The following is a 25,341-nucleotide window of genomic DNA, read 5'->3' as shown; positions in this document are numbered from 1 at the left end:
CTATATATGTGTAATACTGACATAAAAAAAAATGTAAACCTTTTTTTCAACCTAAAATATTCAACAGCGCTATTTCAGAATGCATAATTTCCGAGTGACTGTGAAGGCCACCCTGTCCAATCATCGGTCCCGAGAAACAATTTTAAACCTAAAGAGCGCCATTTGTTTTCGAACAAGTAGCCTTCTGCTACTACTCTATTAAATTAAATAAACGTACTTTTACAGGCAACATGGACGACGTTTTAGATAGACGAATATATATGAATAGTTTCATCTACAAAAGCTCACTGGAACGAATCATAGACAAGGTGTGTTCAATGAGGCTAACGGGCTTAACGGTTGTTGTGCTACCGTTAGCACGTACCTTAACATTAGTGGAGTAATTTAGCGTAGCTACCGTTAGCTTGAATTCACTTTAAAGATCAACTCTGAAGGTGTTTGCTTTAACGTCACGTCTGTTTTTGTTTACTACAGTATTCAAAGCTTCAGTACCAAGATGGAGGAGTGGAGGTGGACCTCGACAGCATAACAACACGAAGTAAGTAGCTAACGCTAACGCACCGTTAAAAGGTAACGTTACAGTAACGTTACTCTCTTTAGGATGTGTAACGTTAGTAGTAACGTTAGCTAATATGTTTCGGTCCTTGTTATCAATTCGCCAAAAGGAATTAGCAACTAAGGCTTATTTTATTTTATTTATCGAGTAATTATTTTCTAGCATTATGTAAGAAATGTTGAATTATGTGAAATCCCAGTTTCTTAAAGTCCAGTGATACATATATATATATATATATATATATATTTTTTTTTTTATTTATTGGTGGGAAAAAAATACATTTTAATATGAAATAAATCAATAAATCGTAATAATTCATCATTTAAATCACTTTTCAAAACTAGTCTATTTTTATGAAACAAAGCTGCGTTTTATTATCTTTTTTAATGTTATTGCCTTATATTTTGATATTACTTTTGGGTATTTTATTTCCACTTTAACTTTTTTATTCCTGATTCAACCATGTAAAGCACTTTGTGGCTGAATAAATATTATTTTTACTATTATGTCTCAGAGGCTGAAAACTGCATTTTTTGCATGAAGTTGCAGGTCTAAAATAATTTTATGAAAATTAATTCAGTTTTAACATCAACTATGTAATTTCAAATTATGTTCGACAAACAAAATACAAATAAAAACAGACTTTGTTGACAGGTTGTTTGAAGATGAACAATCGTAGAATATCAATCAATTTGTTTGTATTTATACAATATTTCCTGACTGATAATAACTGTAATATACGTTAGTTTAAATGATCAATGTGTGAGATCATATTGCTGAATTAATCATTTGATCCACCGATTAGTCAATCAACAGTATATTAAGTATCACTTTTAATAATTGATTTATTGTTAGCAGTAAAATAGATTATGTTTGATTTGGTTGTCACCTTTAAATTCTGAGGATTTGTGGGCTTTTCCACCTTTTTATTTTAGATTATCAATCAAGACATTTTACTGATTAATCAATTACATTCTATTACAATAAAGTTGCAGCTGTAAGTGATTTGTCTCCATGTCTGCAGTTGTCATGTGTTCTCATTGTTTCTTTCTCTCTCGACTCTTTTCATGATGAAGCTCTTGAACGCTACATGATTCGGTCGAAAGCAGAGATTAGCAAACTGGAATCAAAGGTTTGGGTCGCGATGCACAAACACTGCAGCCACTTATGACACAAAACGCAATAACATGATTTATAAAGGTGTGAATCTGTCGAACAAATGTGAAATGTTTTTCAACATATCAGACTCACACATTTCATGTAGGATTACTGTCCGTCAATATCCAAATTCTTTAGTTTAAGCATTGATTTTTAAAAGTTGTGAATCGATTCAGAATCTTAAAGATGAATCTTAAATCTCATTTTGAATTTTTCCCCCACCCTCACTGATTAATCAAGAAGTTTTATGGGCTGCGAGTCCTCAGTGGATTTAGATATTAAATATGTGTTCAGCGATTATAATCAAACACTTGTCATCTCCTCAGAGCCTGACCGATTTAAGAGAGGAGTCAATAAGAGGTAAGTCTCCACAACCAAATCCACGAAAAGAGACTCAGAGATGCTCATGAATTGTATATTTATTATTCCTTTGACATTTCTTCCACCACAGCCCAGGACGTTACAAGAGACTCTGAGGTAAATGCACTGAATTCACTTCAACAGTTCCATATGTATAAGAACGAGCACATCGTGAAGTCATCGTGGTTTGTTTTCAACAGTTGGACTTCTCGTATCAAGATGGCGGAGCTGATGACACTTGTGTTTCCACCGCACAGTTGTCTGAGCAGGACGCCGGTAAGAGCAAGAAAGCAACAGGCAAACCTTTCAAACACATCATGGCTGAAATGTAAAATAGAAAGTGTCCAGGAGCTGTTTGGAAAACATCTCTTCTGTTGCTGGAGGGGTTGAAGATTTACAGTTATTTAAATTTACCCGACAAAGAAGCTTGAATTACATGCTGAGCATTGAACTTGTGTGTGTTTGATGGTCATCAATTTAAAAGAGCTCATAAACATCCAGCTATTTATACCTAGATGTCAAATATGATCTGAACAATCTACAGAGAGAGAAGGTTGTAGAAGAATGGAATTTGTGAAGAAAAGGACTGTATGTGACGTTCTTCTCCCTGTTGCGTCCTACAGGGATGTCTACAAACAACTCGACCGGCCTCACTGTGAGCTCATTGGATGAGAGTCAGAGGAACGTGTCTGAGACGGAGGTCCAGCCCGAGGACGGAGACGAGGTGCTGGAGATGAGCCTGAGGAGTCACGGCAGCTCTCTGTTGGAGCTCTACCCCGACATGATCAGCCGGATAGGACGGGCGTGGCGTCGGCAGAATGTCTCCGAGGCCGCCGACTCAGTGCTGAGGAGGTACCGCCGATGGCGACAGCAGTCGGGCAGAAGCAACACCGTCACGCTGAGACACACCGGCAGAAATCCAGAAAGCGAAACCAGCCAGACGCTGTTAGAGGAGAGCAGAAACAGCCCCGTGAAACGGCAGTTCAACAGTGAAACGGCCTCTCCTCGGATGACGCGTAGGGAGCAGCACCAGCCGGTCCTCGTGATGGACTTATCCGGTCCCTCTGAGACCTTCATGACAAGAGAGAGAGAGCTGGACGAGACCTTCACGGTGTCTGAAGCGTCCCTGCTGGGAGAGCAGCCCTCCACATGCACCTTCTGTCCCTCACGACCCTGCCATCCCGCCGCGAAAGGACCCATAGACCTGTCTCTCAGGTCCAGGAGGCTTTCGCTCAACGCACACTGGCTGCAGGCCGATCGCTGCTCCACGTATGCATCGGAAACCGTCAGAGAAAGACCAGACATCTACGGCTCCCCGGTCAGGCAGAGTCCCTCACATGCAAGGATGATGACCAGCCTTAGTAGATCTCCTCATGGCTTCTCCAGAAGCCCGAGAACGTATTCTGGTGAAAGCGTCTCCAGAAGCCCGAGAACGTATTCTGGGGAAAGCGTCTCCAGAAGCCCGAGAACGTATTCTGGTGAAAGCATCTCCAGAAGCCAGAGAACGTATTCTGGGGAAAGCGTCTCCAGAAGCCCGAGAACGTATTCTGGGGAAAGCGTCTCCAGAAGCCCGAGAACGTATTCTGGGGAAAGCGTCTCCAGAAGCCCGAGAACGTATTCTGGGGAAAGCGTCTCCAGAAGCCCGAGAACGTATTCTGGGGAAAGCGTCTCCAGAAGCCCGAGAACGTATTCTGGGGAAAGCATCTCCAGGAGCCCGAGAACGTATTCTGGGGAAAGCATCTCCAGGAGCCCGAGAACATATTCAGGGGAAAGCGTCTCCAGAATCCCGAGAACATATTCAGGGGAAAGCGTCTCCAGAAGCCCGAGAACGTATTCTGGGGAAAGCGTCTCCAGAAGCCCGAGAACGTATTCTGGGGAAAGCGTCTCCAGAAGCCCGAGAACGTATTCTGGGGAAAGCGTCTCCAGAGAGCCTTCGAAGCCCAGATTGATCTCCACCCCTCCACAGAAGCCGGCTGTGCCACTGAGGATGCTTCACCCTCAAGACTCCCATCACTCCCTCCACCCACAGCTGCGTTCGCCTCAGTCGGCAGCAGCAGCAGCCGAAGGTCGCCACGGGCTCCGGCGGCACCTTTCCTTTGACTTCTCCCTGCCGTCGTTCCGTGTCTCGTCCTCCCCGAAGAAGCTCGACGAGGACTTTCTGAAGCTCTACCACAAGTTTGTGTGCCAGAGCAAATCCTCTTTCTTCAACGGGCTCCACTGCCGCCTCTGTGCTAAAAGGTCTGAGGCCAGCAGAGTCCTGTCTTCTTCTTCCTCGGCCCTGGCAGCTCTCGCCCTGTCGCCCCACCGCTCCCTCCTGAGGAAACGCCACAGGGAGCTGGACTGGGACAGCCACCCGCAGTCCAAGCGCTACAGAGACGAGCGCTGCCCGTCCTCACCGGGGTCCAAACGCCACGGCAAAGAGATGCTGAGGCGCTGGCTCTCACCGTCTGAGTACGGCCTCTCCTACAGCTCCAGGAAACCCAGCATGTTTCAAAGACTCAGCAGATGCACATCAGGAAACCTGGATGAGTCAGAGAAGCCTCATGTCTGCTGCTGATTTTTCTGGAATGGGTGAGCCTCCTCTTTACACATCATATTATGCTCCAGGAGCCTTTATTCATGTCCTGTCTGCTGTTTAAATGAAAGGAATACTTCTACCCCAGAATGATCTTTTTTATATCAGTTACTCACCACATGTTACCTTGAGAGTTGTAGAAGAAAACTCTTCTTGCATGCCTCTTGAATGGAGGCAAAACTATATCAAAACATCTGTTTACGAACTCTCACACAACTCGTGCAGCTTAATCTGAGTCTTCTTGATCCATCTCATGCTTGCTGCTTCACAAACACCTGACTATTTAAAGGGACAGTGTGCAGGATTTGGTGGCAACCAACTGAATACTCGTCCGCTCACTCCTCTCTTTCTAAGACTGTAACAAGAGCCACCGATTGGAACACCGTGGTAATGCCGTTGGCCTCGCTCAGAAGTCATCCATACCATAATAATATGTACTACTACTTTTGGAGAAAGAGAAGTCAGACGGCGGCTTGCGGTAAAATGATTGATTAGTTGACTAAGAACTACGGTGGCCTTCAGGTTACTAAAACGTGAAAAGTTCTCTCTAGAGCCAGTGTTTGGTTTGTCCATTCTGGGCTACCGTAGAAACATGGCGGACTCTGTGAAGAGGACCGGCTCCCTATGTCGACATGAAGGGCTCATTCTAAGCTAACGAAAACACAACAGTTAGTGTCAGGTGATTCTACACTGATGAAAACATGGATATGAATTTTAAATAGATCCCCCCCCCCCCCCTAAAGTGCTACACACTGGCCCTTTAAGACACTGAGTCTGTATAAACAGTAGTGTTAGCCAGGATGCATTTATTTTGGTAAGTAGTGAGCATACAACTGGATGAATGTTTTGGTGTTAAACGTGGCCCTCGTTCTTCCCTCCGCTTTATGGATTCATCATTCGCCGTAGAGGCATGCAAGAACATCCGTTTTATTTAAGGATTCAAGGCAACACGGTGTGAGTAACTGATATACGAAGTGTTCCTCTGAGCAGTTCTTTTAATCAGTTTCCTTCACTTGTTCTGCTTCATTCAACAGGCAGTTCACTGGCGAGCAGCAGATTCTCCCCGAGGTGATTATAATGAATTCTGATGCTTGATTTCTGACTGAGTATTAATAATCTCCTTCTTTGCTTCAGAAAATGGATTTCATCTGCGTGTCCACAGAAGGAAAACTGACGTCGGTGAGAAGCTTCTTCTCTCAGCGGTCCGTTTTTATCTCTTACTGTGTCAACACCATTTGTTTGGTTCATGCTTTTGTATGTTTTGGAGCTCAAACCTTTTTACTCTTTGTGCGATGGTGCATCATTATCTACGTACATACTGCCTCGTGTTTTTAATTTAATCAGTTTATCATAATAAAAATGACTGTCAAAATGCAGTTTGAGGGGGAAAAAATGAAGTCCTTGGTTTCATTGCAGTTATTCGGTTTATTATTTATCATTTTCATTATATTCATGCACGTTTGTAAAGTTACGAAAACAAAATATCCAGCAATGTAACTAAAGAGCCAAAAAGTAATAAACGTGATAAAGACAACTCAACGTTTGGGTCACGAGCCTTGTGCGCTTTTCTGACATTTCTATATAAGGCTGAGAATGTGAACCTTTATGAGAATACATTTACAAAGTAACTCTAAAGCACAAACCAAGGCATCAGGGTGGTGAGACGTGTGCACCTGTGATCACACACGAGTGACATCAGGATGTAGTAAACCGACTACTACTGGATGTTATGAAAAGTAATATTTTCAACTTAAAGAGACAGTGCGTCTGTATGAGGTTCTCCGCAGTCAGGGTTCTTGTTACGTTCACGTCAACTGAGAGACATTCTGTGAGGAGTCTAACATACGTCCACAGCAGAACATCACTTTGCTCCCGTGCTGGTTCTCCCGTCTGTTTCTATGAACTCATCTACTGTAGTAGAACCCCGACTGTGGAGGAGAACCTCACACAAACACACTGCAGAACATCAGTGAAAGGTTCCCAGCAGGATGACATTCCTCTGTGGAGAACATCTGCTGTATGTATTGAACACATCTCTTAGTCTCTGATGGCAGTATTGTAATGGACGACCACTTCCTCTCCAGTCGACACAGAACATGTCATTGGCTGTGGGAGCTCGCAGTAAACTGGCTGGTGGTGGCGTTACCACTCCAGCTCCACCGGGTATTTCCCGGTCAGACAGGCGGTGCAGTGGCCCACTCTCTTGCTGCTGGAGCCGATCATCTCGTCGTCCTGCTGGAGGGAGGCGATGCCCTCCTGAACGGCCGACACCAGGCCCTCCACGGTCAGATACTTCACACTGGCTGCACCTGCACGACATGCGGCGAAGACAAGAACTGCATCATTTTGTTCCGACATATGAAGTTTGTCAAAGAATGCTGCTATTCGCTGTATTAGTACTTACCGATGTATCCAGCAATGTCCTGAAACTCCGGCCTGTTGGCGATGAGCTCCTCCTTGGTGGGGATGTTGATGCCCATGTAACACGGGTACCTGATCGGGGGAGAGGCGACCCTGATGTGGACCTGTCCACGAGGAAGTACAGGTCAGAATACTAATCCTCTTAAGTGGAAAATCTGAAGATTTTCATTGAAATACAATTCTGCTTAAGTCACAAAGGAAGTAACATGGCGGTGACTGAGCCTGAAGCCCACGACTGTAAATCTGTATTATGAACTGTATTACAGTTCAACCTGTTATATTAGACAAAAACATAAAAACGAGCAGGAAGTGCATTTCATTTTGTGTAATATGAGAGTTTCTTTGTCATCTTGGGAACCAAAATGATCTTTGAGGGTTGAGTTAGGACCACTATTAAAACATTGCGTCATGTCGCCTCATATACAAGAGTACTCAACATCCTTATAACAAACCTCTGTCGCCCCGGCTTCCTTCAGCAGCTTAATAATGGGAGAGATGGTGTTGCCTCTGACGATGGAGTCGTCGACCAGCACCACGCGTTTCCCGGCAAAGTTGTCGGTCAAAGCCCCGAACTTCTTGGCGACACCCAGCTGCCTCAAGCGGGTATTTGGCTGAATGAACGTTCTCCCGACGTAGCGGTTCTTACACAGAACCTCTATGTACGGCAGCCTGGACTACGAGGGGGGGGGGGAGAAGAGGAAAAGCGTGTGAGCGCCATCAGACGGCCGGCGCGTTGCATCTTTTCTTCAGAGCTGGTGGACTGACCTGCTGAGCGTAGCCCAGTGCAGCAGGAGTTGCAGACTCCGGCACGGTGCTGACCACGTCCGCGTCCGTCGGAGCCTCGATGGCCAGCTGCCGACCGCAGCGCTGCCTCACGGTGTAGACCATCTGCCCTGTGGCACAGTGGAGACAAATACTGAGCAGGCAACACATCAGTGACTCTCACATCACCCCCAAATCCTGGCTTCTCTCCACCGGCTCCCTGTTCTCAGAATCGATTTTATATAATATATTATTTTATTAGTTTGTTCTTATAGTCCTGAATGGTTTTATTGTACTGTTGCCTTTCAGTCAAAGCATTTTATAAACTCTGTTTTCCAAAAGGTGCTATACAAATAAAGTTATTATTAATAATTCTACAAGAAAGACAAAACGGTTAAGGATCAAACAAAGCTTCAAACCTTCAAAAATAGAGTCCGGTCTGGCAAAGTAGACGTATTCGAATATGCAGAATGCAGGGAGGTCTCCCTCAGGACGAGGGACAACACTCAGAGACTCGACTCCGTGCCTCGATATCTGGACTATCTCTCCTGGTAGGACCTCTCTGTAATACCTGAGAACCAGGAAGGACGTGAAAATGGCCAATCAATACCCACAATGCTTCACTCATAATGCAGAACATGTCACTCATGTGGTTAAAACTGACTTGGCACCGATGGACTGGAAGCTGCAGGACTCTGATGACACAACCCAGCCCTCGGTGTCCTCCTCTCCGGCTCCTGACCGGGGAAAAAAAAAAAGGAGACAAAGAATGCCGCTAATCCTCCAGCAGCTTACAGATCTGACCTCTGACAGAAAAGAAATCGCTCTTTAAGCTCCTGTATTCATCTGTAGTAGACGTCCGGGGGGGTCTTCCAAGCACACACACGTCTGTGACGTGACGGTCACATATAAAACAAACACGTTGACAATACCTGAACTGTGCAGCTTAGAGACGGGAACGATGCGTCCGATGCAGAGCGGACGGTTTCCGTAAGGGTCACGCACGGCGTAGACCACGTCTTTGAACATCACCAGCAGAGAGTACGACGTAGGCGTCTCCGACATCAGATTTTTTATTCTACAATATAAAAAAAAAAAAAAAACTGGTATTTAAATAGTGTAGAACAATTTTAAATATCTATTCATGCAGAGTCCAGTCATAACACTGACCTGGCAACCCAGTTGGGTGCGTCCTGCTCCTCCATAGGCGGAGTCAGTGCCAGCAGCTGGGTGATGAGCTCGCTGTCTGAGCTGGTGGAGAGGCCCACACCGTGGCGCATTACCTGCACAACACGTTCACAGTCATGGATTCACAAGATAGAAAATGATCATCATTTCTTGCAAGATAATGTACATTTCCGTACATATATTTTATTTATGTTTTACAGAGCAACTAAACCCCCAAAGCTATTTTTTCATCTGAAAACCTGATAACACAGTACAATATTTGGGTATTTAGTGATGAAGATGGATTCAGGTCTGCATCTTGACATTTTAGTGCAGTCTTTGTATTCCACGTATTATGTTATGAACATGCATGGTGACCATGCCTGACTCCACAGACTGTGGAAGGAGGTTTTTGAGAAGTAGCAACAGCCATAACTATTTAAATTAGCCTGTGAATCGGTTATGCTAATCACTAGCACACACATAGCTAATGCTAATGGTTAGCATACACTGTTCCCAGCCCTACAAGTAAACTCAAATTCACAAATGTTGATAAATGTTTATACTGTTTTTGTCACCATAACAGGCCCTTTACAGCCCTCTCTACCTAACCATAACAATTGTCAGGATGCTACCAATTAGCATTAACGTTAGCAATAAGCATAAGCTAATTTAAAGGGTAACGGCTGTCATGAATGCTAATTTAAAAACAGTAAAGTCCTGCTAAATGTTCAAGGAGCGTAGACCAAACCCAGCAGTTCATGTGCTGCTTTTTTATGATCTTTAACTGCCGCACAAAGGCATGGTGGAATTAGCACGCTAACTAGCAAGCCGCTAAAGGAGTAACATTGAGCAACTTAATGCACCAACTTTTAAAGCACATTGCTTTAATCAGATAATCAGTCATTTACTCTGATTCACCAGATTCAGTGTTGTGCTGTGATTGTGACACTACACTGGTTACACAAAATGTGACCATAACAGACGCAAGGGCATCATTTTCTACGTTCCGGGGGCTTATTTTGAGACAGATTAAAGACATGTTATGCACACTGTGAAACCCAGGAGGAGCCATCGACATGCACCAGGCTCAGTGTGTTTTAACGGGATCCATCGTCACCTTTTTCCGCAGGGCTTGAGCGTTAACCAGCTCTCCATTGTGTGCCACGGCGATCTGGCCATGCAGAGTGTCCACCACAAAGGGCTGGCAGTTCTGCAGCTCCGAGATCCCAGTGGTGGAATAGCGAGTGTGACAGATACCGAGGTTGCCGTAGCGCAGTTTCAGAAGAGCCTCGGGTGCAAAAGCAGTGTTTACTAATCCCATTCCCTGAAGAAGAAATAATAAAATTCAGTTACACAATCTGCAAAAATGTAGGGTATACATTAACCCACAATATGTTAAGATCTGTATCAATGTTTAAGATGGGGAAATATATATGAGATCCAATTATAATGTCGTATTCTAGTGGAGGGTTAGGAGGGGGTCACACAGACAGACGGGAGGGTAAAGGGGTACAGAGTGGCGTACGTTATAATTACGATCATAGGATGTGTGAATGCAGGTTGGAAAATGATTTATAGTAAACCGCAATCAAATTATAATTTAAAGTTTGGGCTAGTTCATAGCACAACAGTGTGCTTATTCACACTATTTATATTTGTATTTAATTCCATGTCAGTGTAAATGTATCTGCACATTTGATTACCTTAGTTATGCAACGTCAACTCAACATTTAAACGTCTCTAATCAGCCATGCAATAAAGAACTTATTATAAGATATATTCTGCTTTTAGCAGTGCATCCTCGTATATATTCGTAATGCTTTATAACAGTGGTTCTCAACTGGTCTGGCTGTATATATATATATATATATATATATATATATATATATATATATATATATATATATATATATATATATATATATATATATATATATATATATATATATATATATATATATATATATATATATATGGAAGATGTATACTTGACCTTATAAGTCATTAAAAAAGGTTTCTAATGTGTTATTGTTATAAAGTATTATGAGTGATTCTATAACTATAATCTTACAGTTCTAGACTACAACGAATTATAAGTTTGTTTATAATGCATTATAGACCTCCATAATTAAAATGGGGGGGATGAAAAGGTAAACCAATAAAACTTGTCACAAAAAACAACTAATCTGCAAAAATTATAAAATGAAATATTGATATGCAGCCATTATGTTGTAGAGAGAACAACCAGGTCACAATCTTTCGAGCGACCATTATGGAAATATAGGTCAGTCTATTTTAACTTGGCTTCAGTCTAATTGTACAAAGGGGGGGGGGGGGGGGGGGCAGCGTTACCTTGTGGGTTGCGTACGTGGGCGGACTGGCTCCATTACTGGTGACTATCCCAGCACTCTCCTGACCCCTGTGGACACAAACACAGCACATGGCAGTTAATTGTACCAGCGTGACTATAAATCAGTGGGGAGAGAGTGTTTTTACAACCCAGCCTCTTCTCTGCACGCTCAGATATGAATCGTCTACACTGGATATGAGCCTCGAGGCAAACTGAACTGGTTTGTTTGGAGCAGAGAGAAAAGCAAACAAACCAGAAACGTCTGGTTCTGTGCTGTGGAGCTCCCACATATAAGGAGAGTCCCCTCGCTGCAGTTTTTCAGCCAAATACCAAGCTGCTTCTCGGATTACCGCTGGCCCCGCCCCCTCGGCACACAGCTTAAGCCAGTGGTGAGGCTGCTATTCAGCATGGAGGCGTTGCTTTCAGGCTTAACCGCCTGGTTGCCAAGGGAACCGGGCGGCAGAGACAGAGGGATTGGGGAGAGAAGAAGAAAAAAAAAAAGAGAGAAAAAAAACACGCTTCCAGGTCAGCTCAAAACATGGAGAGAGGAGCAAAGAGACAAAGAGGAGGTGATAGTGAGGTGGCGGAGAGGCAGTGGGGGGAGAAGGAGGTGCTGGCTCTGGTGTCGGCGTGGGACGAGGAGGTGGGAGCGCCGCGCGCCGCCGACAGCAGGACCGCGTTCCAGTCGATCTCAGAGCATCTGAGGAGGCTCAGCGTTGTGCGCGGCTGGTGGGAGTGTCAGGCCAAGTGCAGGAGCCTGGGACTCCAGACCAGGAAGACCGACGCAGCAGCAAACTACAGCCCAGGAGGGGATGGAAGGCCGGTGGAGGAAGAGGAAGATGTGGTGGGAGACAATCAAACAGGAAGCTACTCTTCCTCAGTCCCAAACCCAACGCAGGAAGGTAAATGGAAGGTTTCAGCATCCGACTGTGTTAGTGTCTAATCCTCCGACAGCACAGACGATAAACAAGTCAGTTCAAGCCTCAGACTGAAGTAGAGAACTTTTGCCTGCTCGAAACATTGTGAACGCAGTCTGAAGTCAGATTAGAATAAAACCTTTTGTTACTTATCGACTTGATTTTACCTTCTTTTTAACCGTTTGTGTGGACCTCAGGAAGACCAGCGGCCAAATAAAGAATCCAAGCTCCAACTTATGTTCCAAAAACAAAACTGTGCGTGTGTGTGTGCGTGTGTAGGTATGACGGGTCTGATCCACCAGGCTGTCCCTTGCACCGCGAGCGTGGCCGAGGAGGGCGGCCGCCACTGGACGGACGACGAGGTGCGAGCGCTGCTGTGCGTCTGGGCCGACCGGCGCATTCGAGAGCGCCTGAAGTGCACGCTGCGCAACAAGTCCATCTTCCAGGAGATGGCCCGGCAGATGCAGAGAACCTTCGGGGTTGTGCGCAACTGGAAACAATGCCGAACTAAGTACAAGAACTTGAAATACGACTACAAGACCGCTAAAAGCGCTCACGCCGTCGGCGTCGGGGGCCCCGGGAAGTACATGAAGTTCTTCGAGGAGGTGGAGGCCATTCTGCTGGACCGGGGGCTGGAAAACGGGACCACGGAGATGCAGAAGAGGTTGTATGATGGAGAGATGGGAGCGGGGAGGCTGCAGACACCGGCCTCGGAAAGCGAGGTCGTCATTGAAATCGATGGCGGTACGTTTTCAGTCTGCAGAGCATATTATAGTTCAGTATTCATGGCTGGAAGAGAAATCTATTTCTTTACTTTTTTTTAATTTTCAGATGACAACAGCGATGACTACGATATGGATGGAGACATGGAAGCCAAATGGAGAGGAACAGGTACGCTGCATAAATAACCAGAGCAGTCATGGGCCGATGATGAGACAACGGGCTGCTGAGCACAGACATGTTTAACCTCTCTGTGGTCATTTGGGGTGTTTTTATGGTTGTTTTATGGTCATTTTGCGTCTCTTTGTAGTTGATTTATGTCTCTTTGCGGTCGTTTTATGCGTCTTTGTGTCTCTTCCTGTCTGTTACGCGTCTTTGAGTGACATGTTGTAGGTAAGGGCCTGCGTAGGCCCGTTCAGTAATCCATCCATGAGTGCAGCACGTGTAATCTCTTCTTTTCTTAATCTATTTCTCTTCACTCCAGATGCCCAGCTGACGCTCGCGGACCCTTCCAGCTCCGAGCAGTTCCACGTGGTCATGGTGTCGGACACGGGCCGCAACTGGAGCGACCAGGAGGTGCGAGCGCTGATCCAAGTCTGGTCCGAAGAGCGAGTGTGCCGGCAGCTGGAGAGCTCGACCAGGAAGAGGGACATCTTCGTCCAGATCTCCAACAGGTTGATGCAGCAAGGCATCGAACGCGACTGGAAGCAGTGCCACACCAAGTACAAAAACCTCAAGTACCTCTACCGGTCCCTCCAGAGAGGAAAGGGCGACGAGGCCGACCCGAGGCGCCTCATGAGGTTCTACGACGAGGTGGACGCCATTATGAATCGCACGACTAACGGCTCGCCGTACCACACGGGAGCCGCAGACAAACACGCCGACTCAGGCAGACTCTCGATGCCGGAGGGCCGCGAGGAGAACGATCGCGATCAGACGAACGCAGCGAGAGCGGCGAGTGGACCGACTGAGGACCGGACTTGTAGTTCTGATTCTGTCTCGTCAACAAACCTCAACGTGACGACAAACAACGGCGAGCCGAGGCTGCATCCGGTCCAGGAGCTTCACTCGGATCAACAGCACAGATTAACGAGTGAGTCCAACATCATCATGTATTCATGTTGTTTTCACTCTACAGACGCAAACAGACAAAGGAATAAAATAAACGTTTATTTTTACTCGGCTGAATGAACCAGTGCCTTAAAGGGTCGGTTCCCCCAAATTGCTGAGAAACATTTTAACAATTACAATAATGTTTTTTATCATTTAAAATAAAGGAACACTACACTTTCAGTTATGTTAATGAGGAACCACGCCATCCAATAATAGTGATTGATCACATCACTTCTTTTCTAGGGGTGGGAATCGCCAGAGATCTCGCGATACGATATTATCGCGATACTTCGATATTATCGCGATACTTTCACGATACTGCGATATTCTGAGTATTGTGATAACATATATATTGCGATTTATTACTTTTTTCAACTTCAAATTATGTCCCCAAAGAGAAAACGGTCAACAACCTTCTTCAGACTTTCGTTCGGCCGTTCATCTTTACTTCATTCTCTCAACTTCTCTTGTCAAATCCATGCGTGTGCACACGGCCCTGCAGTCTCATGCCCCTTAAAGTGGATTGGCGGGCCGTTTATCTTCACTTATTGATGATCAACTTTCAATTTATCAAGCGCTTGTACTTCATGAGGACAATGTGATTCATCATCATAAGAACGCGGGTACGAACAGATCTGCAGTCACGAATCAGACAAGAGACTTTTCTCAGGAACGCAACTAACAAAACCACTTCAGATATTGGTGAACGAGGCCCATCTCTTCTGTAGAAAGTGATTCCAATCTGTATTAATATTATTGTTCTTAAAAAGCATGTACTGGCAGAGGAGTAGAAATCTCAGATATGGATATTTAAAAAGAAAAGGTTTAAAATCTTAATCAATGAAACAAACAACCTTTTCCAAAAGCGCGATAAACACCAGCGAACACACAGCATGTTCATATTCATCTGTTTAAAGAGCGGCCCGTGACTGCGAGTGTTGCTTTCAGGCTCTTCTGAACCTCAGGTGAAGAGAGAAGAACTCCATTCAGCAAACAGAAGAACAAAGAGGAAAGCTGCGGATCAAGGTTTGAAACGTCCATCTTTTAAATCACCATGTGCGTCACATGATGTCCTCGAGGGACTGAAGCCGTTCTAATGTCTGACTCGCCGAGTCCCATGGTGGCGTAATTACATCACGTCTAAGGGTCTGGTTGTTCCTGCCAACAGGAGGCACAACTCATGATGACGTCCAGAGAGAAGGAAACTCTCCTCGTCCACGAAGATCTAAAATGTGTACTTTTGCATAACAGTGTCGAGGTAATGTACGGATAATAGATTTTAAATTGCCCCCCCCCCCCCCTCAGACCTCTCACTCCAGACGCCCGTGAAGAGACTGGACTCTGGCAGTGATGCGGTGGAGGCCCGGTGTAAAGAGGAGCCGGATCACATCCCCATAATGAAGATCAACTCAGTGTGTTCCATCGCCTCCAGCAGTCCGTCCCCAGAGACAGAGGTAACTCCTCCCGAGCACACGTGACGACAGACGTTTAACGCAACTCGAGTTCATCTGAAGGAAACGTCACATCAGCAAAGACCTGATGCTGCAAACTCACATTATACATCGATCCTTCTGTTAAAGCCTCGAGTCGATCGATCCGTCAGCTGATCGACAGAATCGATCAATTTATCGTTTTAGTGAAGAACACAAAAAAAAGCAAAACATCAAATATGTGAAGTATCAACATGAAGTATTATTAGGATTACAAGTTTTCTAAAATGTTATGTTTAAATATGCAAATGAGGCATGATGTAATGGTAACTTTTGGTGAATTTAGGATAAATCTACAGACGTAAACAGACAAACTAGTAAAATACACACACACACACACACCTTTCCGTAACTCACCTGTGCTGTATCGCCACGAGCCCCAGCGTCAACACCTGAGCGACCTCCAGCTGTGTGGGCCACTCCCCTGCAGCCACGCAGCCGAACACCCCGCACTCCTCCCCGATACCGGACCCCTCGAACTCCATCCCGTCGGTCCTCAGTTAACCCCCCCTCCACACACACACACACACACAGGCCCGGAGGACACGTGCTTCCGTTGCCCCAGCGATAACTGACTCGTGCGTATACCTGACAACTGTTGACCGCGTTGAGCACGTGCGGGAGGGGGGCAGCGAAAAGCGTCGACTCTCCGCGTGCAAAACGTGGTTTTAAAACGACACAAACTCAGCTGATATTGTTGCAATCACGAGTCCGGAACAAAACAAAAAGCTTCAACAGTCAGAAGACAGGCCGCAAACTGATATCACGGAAATGAATCCAAACACACGTGGTGTTTACACGGTGAGGAGTTCAACCTGTATCCGATGAATCGATCCGTCCGGATTGTTCTCTATTGATTACGTTTGTTTTTAAATCAATATATTGTTCCCGTCCAAAGAGAAACACAACCGGGGCTTTAGTTTAGTGGACAAACTCCACAAAAGTTATTCTGCCTCGACAATATTTGGAGTTGAAGCGTCCGTCTCCTCCTCTCTTCTCTCCGCCTCCTTCCGACCACGTGGTGATTAATGCGCTGCTGTGATTTGTTGCCTGAGTGAGTTAAGAGATGTGATTGGTTCTCAGCGCACGTAAAGACAGACTCACTTCCTCCCACTGCTTCCTGGCTGTCTGCACGCCTCCTGCTGCCGCTTCATCTCGCAACTCTAAAAAAAACTCCAAAAAGTTGAGTTTTTAGTTTTTGTGTTTCAGGATCGTCGCGTGTTGCAGAACAGCAGCATGGCCGCCACACCAGGTACAGTCAGTTCACCTGTGAATGCGCACTCAACAAGTAGACTGTGCAAACATGTGCCCACATGTCATTTTGGGTTGTTTTTTTCCCAGAGCTAAACATCGGACAGAAGCTCAATGAGGGAAAGACGAAGCAGATCTTCGAGCTCGCGGATCAGCCCGGACTGGTCCTGGTCCAGTCCAAGGACCAGATCACGGCTGGGAACGCCGTGAGGAAGGACCAGATGGAGGGCAAGGCAGCCATCGCCAACAGAACCACGAGCTGCGTGTTCAAGCTGCTGCAGGAGGCTGGTGAGGGCTGAGGGAATGTGTCGTGTTAGTTGGTGGCTGTTTGAAGAGGAACTCTGCCAGGTGCCTCCAGGCAACTTTCCTACATGTTGAGCAACTTTGGTTAAAGCCAAAAACAATAAAAGACACAAACTGAATTGCGGGTCTTAAGAGGTTAAAACCCACTTTGGCAAACTGCTTGTTTTCTCCGACAAACACTGAAAAACTTTAATAACAACAATTTCTCACATTTTTTTTAAGCTGAAAAACAGATTTTTTTTTTTTAATTGCTGAAACAAAACAGTTTGAAATTAAATGTTTTCATCAACTGATACATTGTTTCAGCTCCACTGAGAGTTCATGATCGTGTTGCCACTTATTCACCCTTTTTATGGCACAATTCAGTAACAATTTCACATTTGTAATATTCGTTCATCACCCTCCGTACTGACCTCACGTCCAGAGCTGCCGGTTCCGCAGTAACGTTGACGTGGGGGGGGGGGGGGGGGCATGCACCAACATGCACCAACATGCACCAACATGCCGTGGTGCATGTTTAACATGAAGGGCCCACAGTGACTCTCCTCCTCTCTTTGGTTGAACAGTAATTGGGATGAGTGTAACCACATGTCGCTCGTGAGTGCAGTCATGTCTTGTGACATGAAACCAAAAGTTGCCGCTCTTAATTCCCCAGAACGTAACCAACCACACGCAACCTTTTTAACTTTAGGGACATAACGTGGCCAATTTGAAGTGCTGCTGTGTTTTTCAATGACATTATGTTGAGTGTGGCGCTGTGGAATACGTCTTGAGGCTGATTGGTAGTTATCTACCCTTTTCTTTGTCTTCCAGGCATTAAGACGGCCTTTGTGAAGCAGCACTCTGACACGGCGTTCGTCGCCGCCCGCTGTGAGATGATTCCCATCGAGTGGGTTTGTCGCAGAGTGGCCACCGGATCCTTCCTCAAGAGGAATCCAGGGGTCAAGGAAGGCTACCGCTTCTCCCCCCTCAAGATGGAGATGTTCTTTAAAGTGAGTCTGAGACCCCCCCCCTTCAATACTGGACATCAGGAAGTAGGCGTTACCCTGAAGTGCTGCAACGTGACTCAAAAGAGTCTAAATGTCTCTTCCATCTTTTATGCAAATCTGCTGCTTTCTGACAGGACGACGCCAACAACGACCCCCAGTGGTCCGAGGAGCAGCTGCTGGAGACCAAGTTCTCTCTGGCCGGCCTCGCCATCGGCCAGTGCGAGGTGGACGTCATGAACCGCAGCACTGTGGCCATCTTTGAGATCCTGGAGAGGTCCTGGGCCACTCAGAACTGCACGCTGGTGGATATGAAGGTATGCGGCGCCCCCTGCTGGTAACGCGATACCTTAATGTGAACACTTATTTTCAACGTAACTCTTTTAAGCTGCTTCACAATTCAGGATCGTCTTCCCTGCTTTGTAGATCGAGTTTGGGGTGAACATGGAGACTCAAGAGATCGTCCTCGCTGACGTGATCGACAACGATTCGTGGAGGCTGTGGCCGGCTGGAGACCGGAGCCAGCAGAAGGATAAGCAGGTCAGGCCTTCTCTTTGGCCTCTGACCCTTCTTAAAGAAGAACTGTAGAAGCTGAGATAACCGGTTCTCCCCCCCCCCCCCCCCCCCTCCTTTTCTAGGTGTACCGTGACCTTAAGGAAGTTACCCCCGAGGCCATGCAGATAGTGAAGAGGAACTTTGAGTGGGTCTCTGAAAGGGTCAAGGTACACTGAACCTAAAGCGTGTGTGTTATCTGCTGTTTGCTTGTAATCAACAGACTCTCACATTTAATTGTGAACTTATCTGAGCTTTGTTGCTCTCCTCCGGCTGATCGATTTCTTAAACTCTTCATTCATGGGTTGTTAGTTGTCCCTTCTTCAAGGTGCTGGATTTCTTTTTATAATATATTGATTTTACTGCCGTTTTGAAGCCTCAGGTTCGGCATTTTTCCCGTCGCCATCTTGTTTTTGTGACACAAGAGGGTGGAGCCAAAAAACAACCAAACACTGAACATTTTTAGAGAGAACTTCCATGAAGTGAAAACACGCTGTGAAAGGGTTAAAGTTCTAAGACGCAAACTCTGACAACTGCCAGACCGGGCAACGCCTAGAGACCCGTCAATCACTGTGTAGCCCCGCCCTAAAGCATCCCCTGCTTTATGGTCTGTGACTCTAAATGGACCATAATGTACTAAATGAACATCATGCTGTATTGAAGAAGACTTGAAACTAGAGATTGAGACATAAACTCATGTTTACAATGTTTACTGAGGTAATGGATCAAGAGAGAAGTAGAGTCATTTTCTCATAGACTTCTATACAACCAGAGGAGTCGCCCCCTGGTGGACACTAGAGAGAATGCAGCTTTAACACACTTTACGTCTCCTCTCAGAAACTGGGGCTGGTTTCTATGTAAATAAAAACCCGTGTAGCAGGTATCTTAGCCAAAGGTACCTTTCTTTTTTTTTTTGGTCTTGTTTTTTATGGTCTTGTGTAGTCACTGCTCAGCTAATGTTGCACAGCCTCGCGTTAAGTGGGACTTGCATTTAATGCTAACGAGTGCTGCGCTGCGTCTCCAGCTGCTGCTGGAGCGCCAGGCCAGCGGCAGGGTGGTGGTCTTGATGGGCTCCATCTCAGACCTGGCTCACTGTGAGAAAATCAGGAAGGCTTGCACCTCCTACGGGATCCCCTGCATCCTGAGAGTCACCTCGGCACACAAGGGTCCAGATGAGACGCTCCGCATCAAAGCCGAATATGAAGGTGTGTATCGTTTCCAAAAAAGACCAAACGTGAGGATCTCGTTCCATCTATCGTGTCTTAGTATTTGTTTTCCCTTCAGGTGACGGCGTAGCCACCGTGTTTGTGGCCGTGGCCGGCCGGAGTAACGGCCTCGGCCCGGTGATGTCTGGAAACACGGCGTATCCCGTCATCAACTGCCCGCCTCTCACGCCAGACTGGGGGGCACAAGACGTCTGGTCCTCCCTGCGTATGCCAAGCGGTAAGCGCACCACTTCCTGTCCTTTTTTTTTTTTTTTAATTTAATTGTAATGTTCCCCATGTGGGTTTTAGACCATGGAATTAATTAATGTGCAATCCGTGCACACAGCCTACGGTACCGCAGTACAAAACAGTTATTACTGAGTCGTCACCTTCCTGCCTGGTACGGTCCACTAAACTCATCGTATTATTGTACCGTAACCGGTCCTTTGTTGTGGTCCAGGTCTCGGCTGCTCCACGATCCTCTCCCCCGAGGCCGCTGCTCAGTTTGCTGCGCAGATCTTCGGGTTGACCGATCACCTGGTTTGGTGCAAGCTGAGGGCCTCCATGCTCAACACCTGGGTGTCTCTCAAGCTGGCCGACCAGAAGTTACAGGCCTGCAGCATCTGAGGCGCCTCAGGGACCCGTTCAGGGCTCCGCTCCGGCAAATGTCTTCTCGTTTTCCATGAAATCTACACGCGGAAATCATTCCATTAAAAATAGAAACTAATCAAAAGCTTCTGTGGTTGTTTCATCCCATTGTAGACCTTTGTGACAGGAGAACGTTGCATTTAGGTGATTCTGTTTGTGTCCTGGTGTCGTGCTGCTGCATTTACTGCCGTCACGAGTCACAATGTCTGCCGTCTGTTTCTGCACACTAACTTCCAAAATTATAAAATGACTAATCACTTAAAGCAACAATGAAACATTTTGGGATATTCACTTATCTGTTAGAAGATTGATACCTTTTCAAATATTTTAAGCTGCAGCTGGTTATCTGGCCAATCAAAGGTGTGGAGTCACATGACTTAGAAGTATTTCAAGTACTTGACTCTTAACTCTGACTTCACTTAGACTTGAGCTTTTTGACAACAATACTGGACGCCTTCCCTCAAAGATCAACATGATTTGAAAAGTGAGCCACTAATCGTCATTTCCTGCCTCGACTAACGGTAACGTTGTTCATTCCCAGCAAGACACTCAATACCCAGAACGTTTACTTGTTTTTGATTTAGTTCAGTCTCTTTGTTTTAAGACTTGTTTTAACGAATAAATACACTTTTTAAAAAGCATTCATGATTTTCTTGAAATTTTGTACATTATTAACTGTTAAAATGCCGTTGCATTCATTGAAGAGCGCATTACGACTTGAAACCATCGACTCAAAGGGCTCGGACTGGACTGTCTGGCACACAACCCCCATGTAGCATGGTAAATATTAGGGGTGGAACGGTACACATATTCGTATTGAACAGTTCGGTACGAGGCTAACGGTTCGGTACGCATGACGAACCGAATACGTTTAAACCTTTATTTAACCAGGTAGTCCCATTGAGATTAAAAATCTCTTTTGCAAGCTGTAAGTAACAATACAAGATTTAAGTAACAATACAAGATGTAAGTAACAATACTACATCACATGACGGAGCAGTTTCTGTTTTTTATGCTTGTGTTGCTAAGAAGACACCCCAGAAGATGGGTCACTCAGGTATAGTTCCATCATTGTTCAAAGTCAAAGAATAACTTTATGATAGTTGTAATGAATAAATATACTTTAAAATCAAGTACATTTCTCTGCATTCATAGTTTTCTACTGTACTGAAACGTACCGACCCGTGGCTCCACTGTATCGTACCCAACCGTGAGTTTTGTGAACCGTTACACCAGAGTAAATATATATATTTTTAATGTTCCCTTTGGTCAGATCCCGGCTAGCTGTTTCCCCCTGCGTCCAGTCTTTATGCTAAGCTAACTCGCTGCGGGCCGTAGTTACCGTATGAGGACTCGGAGGTCACGTTCTAAAATTACAAAATTGCTTTTGAAAGGCTTCTGATCTGTTTTTTTTAATTCAACATATTGATATTTGAGTGTTTCTGGTATATTTTTGGATTTTTCCACCAGAATTATATTCCTGTAGGTTTGGAGAAAGGAAGTAGCTCGTTGATTGCAGTGATGAATTTGGACCTGAAGTCTTGGCTGTGGCTCTGATTTGGACCGAAGTGTTTGTGTTTTCTCTTGCCAGTGGTCGGTTTGTGATTTTGAATATAATTGGAGCTGATGAGATGCTGTTGACACGTTTAGTGGAATATGGAGTTTGTTTCTCTGTAGAAGGAATACGGGGATCAAGTCCATCAAATCGCGGTTCAGGTGAATATCATATTTGTACTGGACTTATGTTTTATAGCTGGAGTGAGGTTCATAGTGTCCCATTTCATTTGCATTTTTACATGCATACGCTCAATGCACTCTTCACCAACAACTGCATCATTTTAGATTCAGATTAAATCAGATCAAATTCAGAAGACAAGCTGAGCTCCTTTCAGTGACGTTAAAACCCTTAAAACACCCACAAATCCTTTCTTCTCCAATATCAAACAATCTTTCCCTTATCGTGTTCAAACCAGATGCACTTCCTCTGAGTGAAATGGTGCTCTGCTATATTTGCCATTTCAACTACCTTCATCTTCATCACCTGCTCAGCTGTGGGGCCTCACCTCGGCCACCAGAGGGCGCCTGCAGCTCACGTTGAACCGTTCCAAAATCTTAACCTTTCAATCTGTTCCAGTAGTTTGCAGCCAAGCAGCGATGAGTCAGAATATCATGCCACCGTTTTTTCTTTCAACTTATATTATAGCACAGCTCTCTCCCTTTTGATAACGACCTGTGATGTGCTAAGTCTTTGTTCAAGTGTGGGAGGAAGACGTGGGAGGATGGAAGTGCTGAGAGAGAGAGATTGATCCAGATGAGTGGAGTGAAGCTGATATCCTCTGCATTTGAATTTGGAGCTCAATTTTAAATGTATAAAATCCATTTCACAGCGTTTGAATCGGCCTACCTGTCTCTGTGTGCAGCATGAAGAGCTGAAGTGGACATCGTGTGTATATCTCCCTGATTCCAGGTCTCTGTGACAACCGTAACATGGCAACAATCACTCCGTATACAATCACCTGTTGCCTCTCTGCTCCGTCTCTTATTGCTGCTCTCTGCAAATCCACTTTAGATCTCCCTTTCATTTATTTCTCTCCTCGTTGGCACTTTTCACTATTCCACGCACGGCTCAGCGTCCCCATGGATACCGGATGGTGTAAAATGAACACAACGTGATTCATCAGCAGAAGTCTCTTAACCCACTAATGAGCTCCTGCATGTGTGCGGTCATGGCTTCATCCTGAGCTGAAGTGTTAAATGAGACCAGCGCTCTCGTCATCGCAATAAATACAAAAATAAAAAAAACACTCATGGTGTAAAAACAGAAACCGGAGACAAACGGACTTTCTCAAGACTCAGAAAAAAGCAATTTATTTAGCTATGAGGGTTGCTATGTGTCAGTACTATCGTTTATTTACATGTGTTCTACAACAGTATCTCATCTTCGCTGCTCGGTCTTGTGTACAACATTTCTATGTCTTCCTTTAATGGATAAACATCAACTTCTCCATTGTCCAGCCATCGCTCTACACTACACCGCCTCCAGCTTAACAATCGAACCGTTACACTCCCACGATCACAGGGCCCCCAGGTCGTGGCACGAGCGGGACTTCTGCCTCAGGAACTTGCCCGCCTCTCGCTCCCGCTGGTACCGGGGCACCAGGCTGGACAGGAAACGTTTGGCGCGGGACGTGATGCTCTCACGCTGGCCGCCGTCGCCGCTCATGTCCTCCGCGCTGGTCCCCGGGGGCCACGCGGATTGGCCCCTGGCTAGCCGCACCGCGCACTCCAGCAGCTCCGGGGTACGGTGGTCCAGGGAGGCCGAGATCTCCAGATACAGGCAGTTGAAGAGGGCGGCGCTGGACACGGCCTCTAAAGGGAGGAGAGGAATGCAGCTGTGATGGCTTTTAAAAGAACAGTGTGAAACATTTAAAGGGGATTAATTGGCAGAAATGGAATACAATATTCATAACTACGTTTTCATCAGTGTATAATCACCTGAAACTAACAATCGTAGTGTTTTCTGTTAGCTTAGGAAAAAGCCTTTAATATCGACGTAGGGAGCGGGTCGTCTTCCACGGAGTCCGCCATCTTGCACCGCCATGTTTCTACGGCAGCCCACAAGGGACTTCACCTTATCTGAAGATCGGGATGCGTTCCGAGACCCAGTATTAAACGGGCATCGGTGCAACATGACCAGCGTATTGATAAGCCCCGAAGTCAGCGGCGTTTTTATTAGTACATGTTTTAATGTCTTGATGTAATTTATTATCACGCTGCAGCTCGCATTTCAGCTCCTCCTACTACACACACAGGAAGCGCAAGAAAATATGCCGCCTGTGTTGAAGTGAACCAGGTAACGTTAGATGTGAAGGTCACTCGAGTCGACCGCAACTGTACATGCAATACAATATTTGCCATTACAAAAAAGCCAATACTTTATCAATACATCTGCAACAAGCACGGACATGTAAACAAAAGTGAAACCGAATTCAACCGGCTCTACCCGCATGTCTCATCCACCGCCGCTACGTCCACACGAGCACAGAACGCACGTCCGAATGTTTTTAACATGTGTGTGTCTTGTGAAAAATAGGTCCAATATTTACTTTGGTCACTTTGGAGTAAATAGACTCGAGACCTTCCGACGCACACAACAGAACTTTAGCTCTGCGCTCGGATGCTTCTTGCAGAAATGCACCTTGGGAATTGTAGTTAACTTCTCACCCAAAGTGTTTATGAACAAAGGCTTGGACCTCTGACTTTTGGGCAGAAAAACAACGGGCCCCTAAAATAACGACGGATGTTTTTTGCACATGGGAGAAATGTTCCATCAGTATTTTCTAATATTTGTTTACATTGATATAAAATGAGGAACTATTTTTTGTGTGTGTTGACATATATTCTTGTGGAGAGAGTCATTAATGTATAAGTCACAAAAATGTAGTGAAACCTTCTGTGTGCATTTGACTCATCTGACCACACACACGGTTAGGTTCATCATGATCTGGGTTTAAATAAGCTGGCAGAATTCACAGAAGGCAAACATCTCTCATGTGCATGTTTTCTTTCAAGATTTCGATCGTTGCTTATTTGAGTCAGTTATAATGAATATTGTAGAGAAATAGTTAAGGCTGTAGCCGAGTGTTCAGCTTTGAGTTGGGAGGAACGCTGTGTACTAATACATGGCTGCACAGCAATGCAACTGCATGAACGTGCTGCACTCACAGTCAATGCTTTAACTGTAACTCCACTGCGAGGAAGATGATGCCTCTGGCGTTTTACACTTCCACATATTTCCCCCGAC

General features: G+C 45.4%; 4 protein-coding genes across 5 annotated transcripts in view; 2 read left to right on the top strand and 2 right to left on the bottom strand.

Annotated features, from left to right (window-relative positions):
- Positions 1-166: 166 nt before the first annotated feature.
- On the top strand, positions 167-6,046 carry LOC306776150 (uncharacterized protein). 2 transcript variants are annotated; one of them, XM_079266754.1, is made up of 9 exons: positions 167-308; positions 475-538; positions 1,633-1,688; positions 2,041-2,074; positions 2,166-2,191; positions 2,275-2,350; positions 2,698-4,645; positions 5,684-5,717; positions 5,784-6,046. In XM_079266754.1, the coding sequence occupies exons 1-7, from the start codon at positions 231-233 to the stop codon at positions 4,629-4,631; spliced, it is 2,268 nt and encodes a 755-aa protein (XP_079122880.1). In that variant the 5' UTR covers positions 167-230; the 3' UTR covers positions 4,632-4,645; positions 5,684-5,717; positions 5,784-6,046. The 2 variants fall into 2 exon arrangements, with proteins under 2 accessions (XP_079122880.1, XP_079122879.1); XM_079266753.1 differs by having other exon boundaries at positions 5,684-6,046.
- An 8-nt stretch (positions 6,047-6,054) lies between these two features.
- On the bottom strand, positions 6,055-16,820 carry ppat (phosphoribosyl pyrophosphate amidotransferase). The gene is made up of 11 exons (XM_079266755.1): positions 15,950-16,820; positions 11,355-11,421; positions 10,120-10,326; positions 9,003-9,115; positions 8,765-8,910; positions 8,497-8,569; positions 8,252-8,403; positions 7,836-7,963; positions 7,523-7,744; positions 7,054-7,174; positions 6,055-6,958 (listed from the first exon to the last, which is right to left on the bottom strand). The coding sequence occupies exons 1-11, from the start codon at positions 16,075-16,077 to the stop codon at positions 6,792-6,794; spliced, it is 1,524 nt and encodes a 507-aa protein (XP_079122881.1). The 5' UTR covers positions 16,078-16,820; the 3' UTR covers positions 6,055-6,791.
- On the top strand, positions 11,978-21,178 carry paics (phosphoribosylaminoimidazole carboxylase, phosphoribosylaminoimidazole succinocarboxamide synthetase). Its single transcript, XM_079266752.1, has 15 exons — positions 11,978-12,254; positions 12,549-13,013; positions 13,101-13,160; positions 13,474-14,082; positions 15,051-15,128; positions 15,408-15,556; positions 16,802-16,844; positions 16,934-17,131; positions 17,960-18,138; positions 18,270-18,449; positions 18,559-18,672; positions 18,771-18,854; positions 19,709-19,889; positions 19,969-20,127; positions 20,350-21,178. Exons 2-15 carry the CDS (start codon positions 12,551-12,553, stop codon positions 20,514-20,516), a joined length of 2,664 nt encoding a protein of 887 aa, XP_079122878.1. The 5' UTR covers positions 11,978-12,254; positions 12,549-12,550; the 3' UTR covers positions 20,517-21,178.
- A 2,432-nt stretch (positions 21,179-23,610) lies between these two features.
- The window catches only part of LOC306777057 (GTP-binding protein REM 2-like), a gene marked incomplete at its 3' end in the record, with an annotated part of 7,310 nt that continues 5,579 nt past the window's right edge, over positions 23,611-25,341 (bottom strand). Inside the window, exon 6 of the mRNA XM_079268018.1 lies at positions 23,611-23,906. Within this exon, the coding sequence (XP_079124144.1) occupies positions 23,611-23,906 (296 nt within the window). The remainder of the gene's footprint in view (positions 23,907-25,341) is intronic.

This window comes from Melanostigma gelatinosum (genome assembly GCF_949748355.1).
Source record: "Melanostigma gelatinosum genome assembly, chromosome: 4".
NCBI classification, from domain to species: Eukaryota; Metazoa; Chordata; class Actinopteri; order Perciformes; family Zoarcidae; genus Melanostigma; species Melanostigma gelatinosum.
This window is presented reverse-complemented; position numbering and strand designations above follow the sequence as displayed.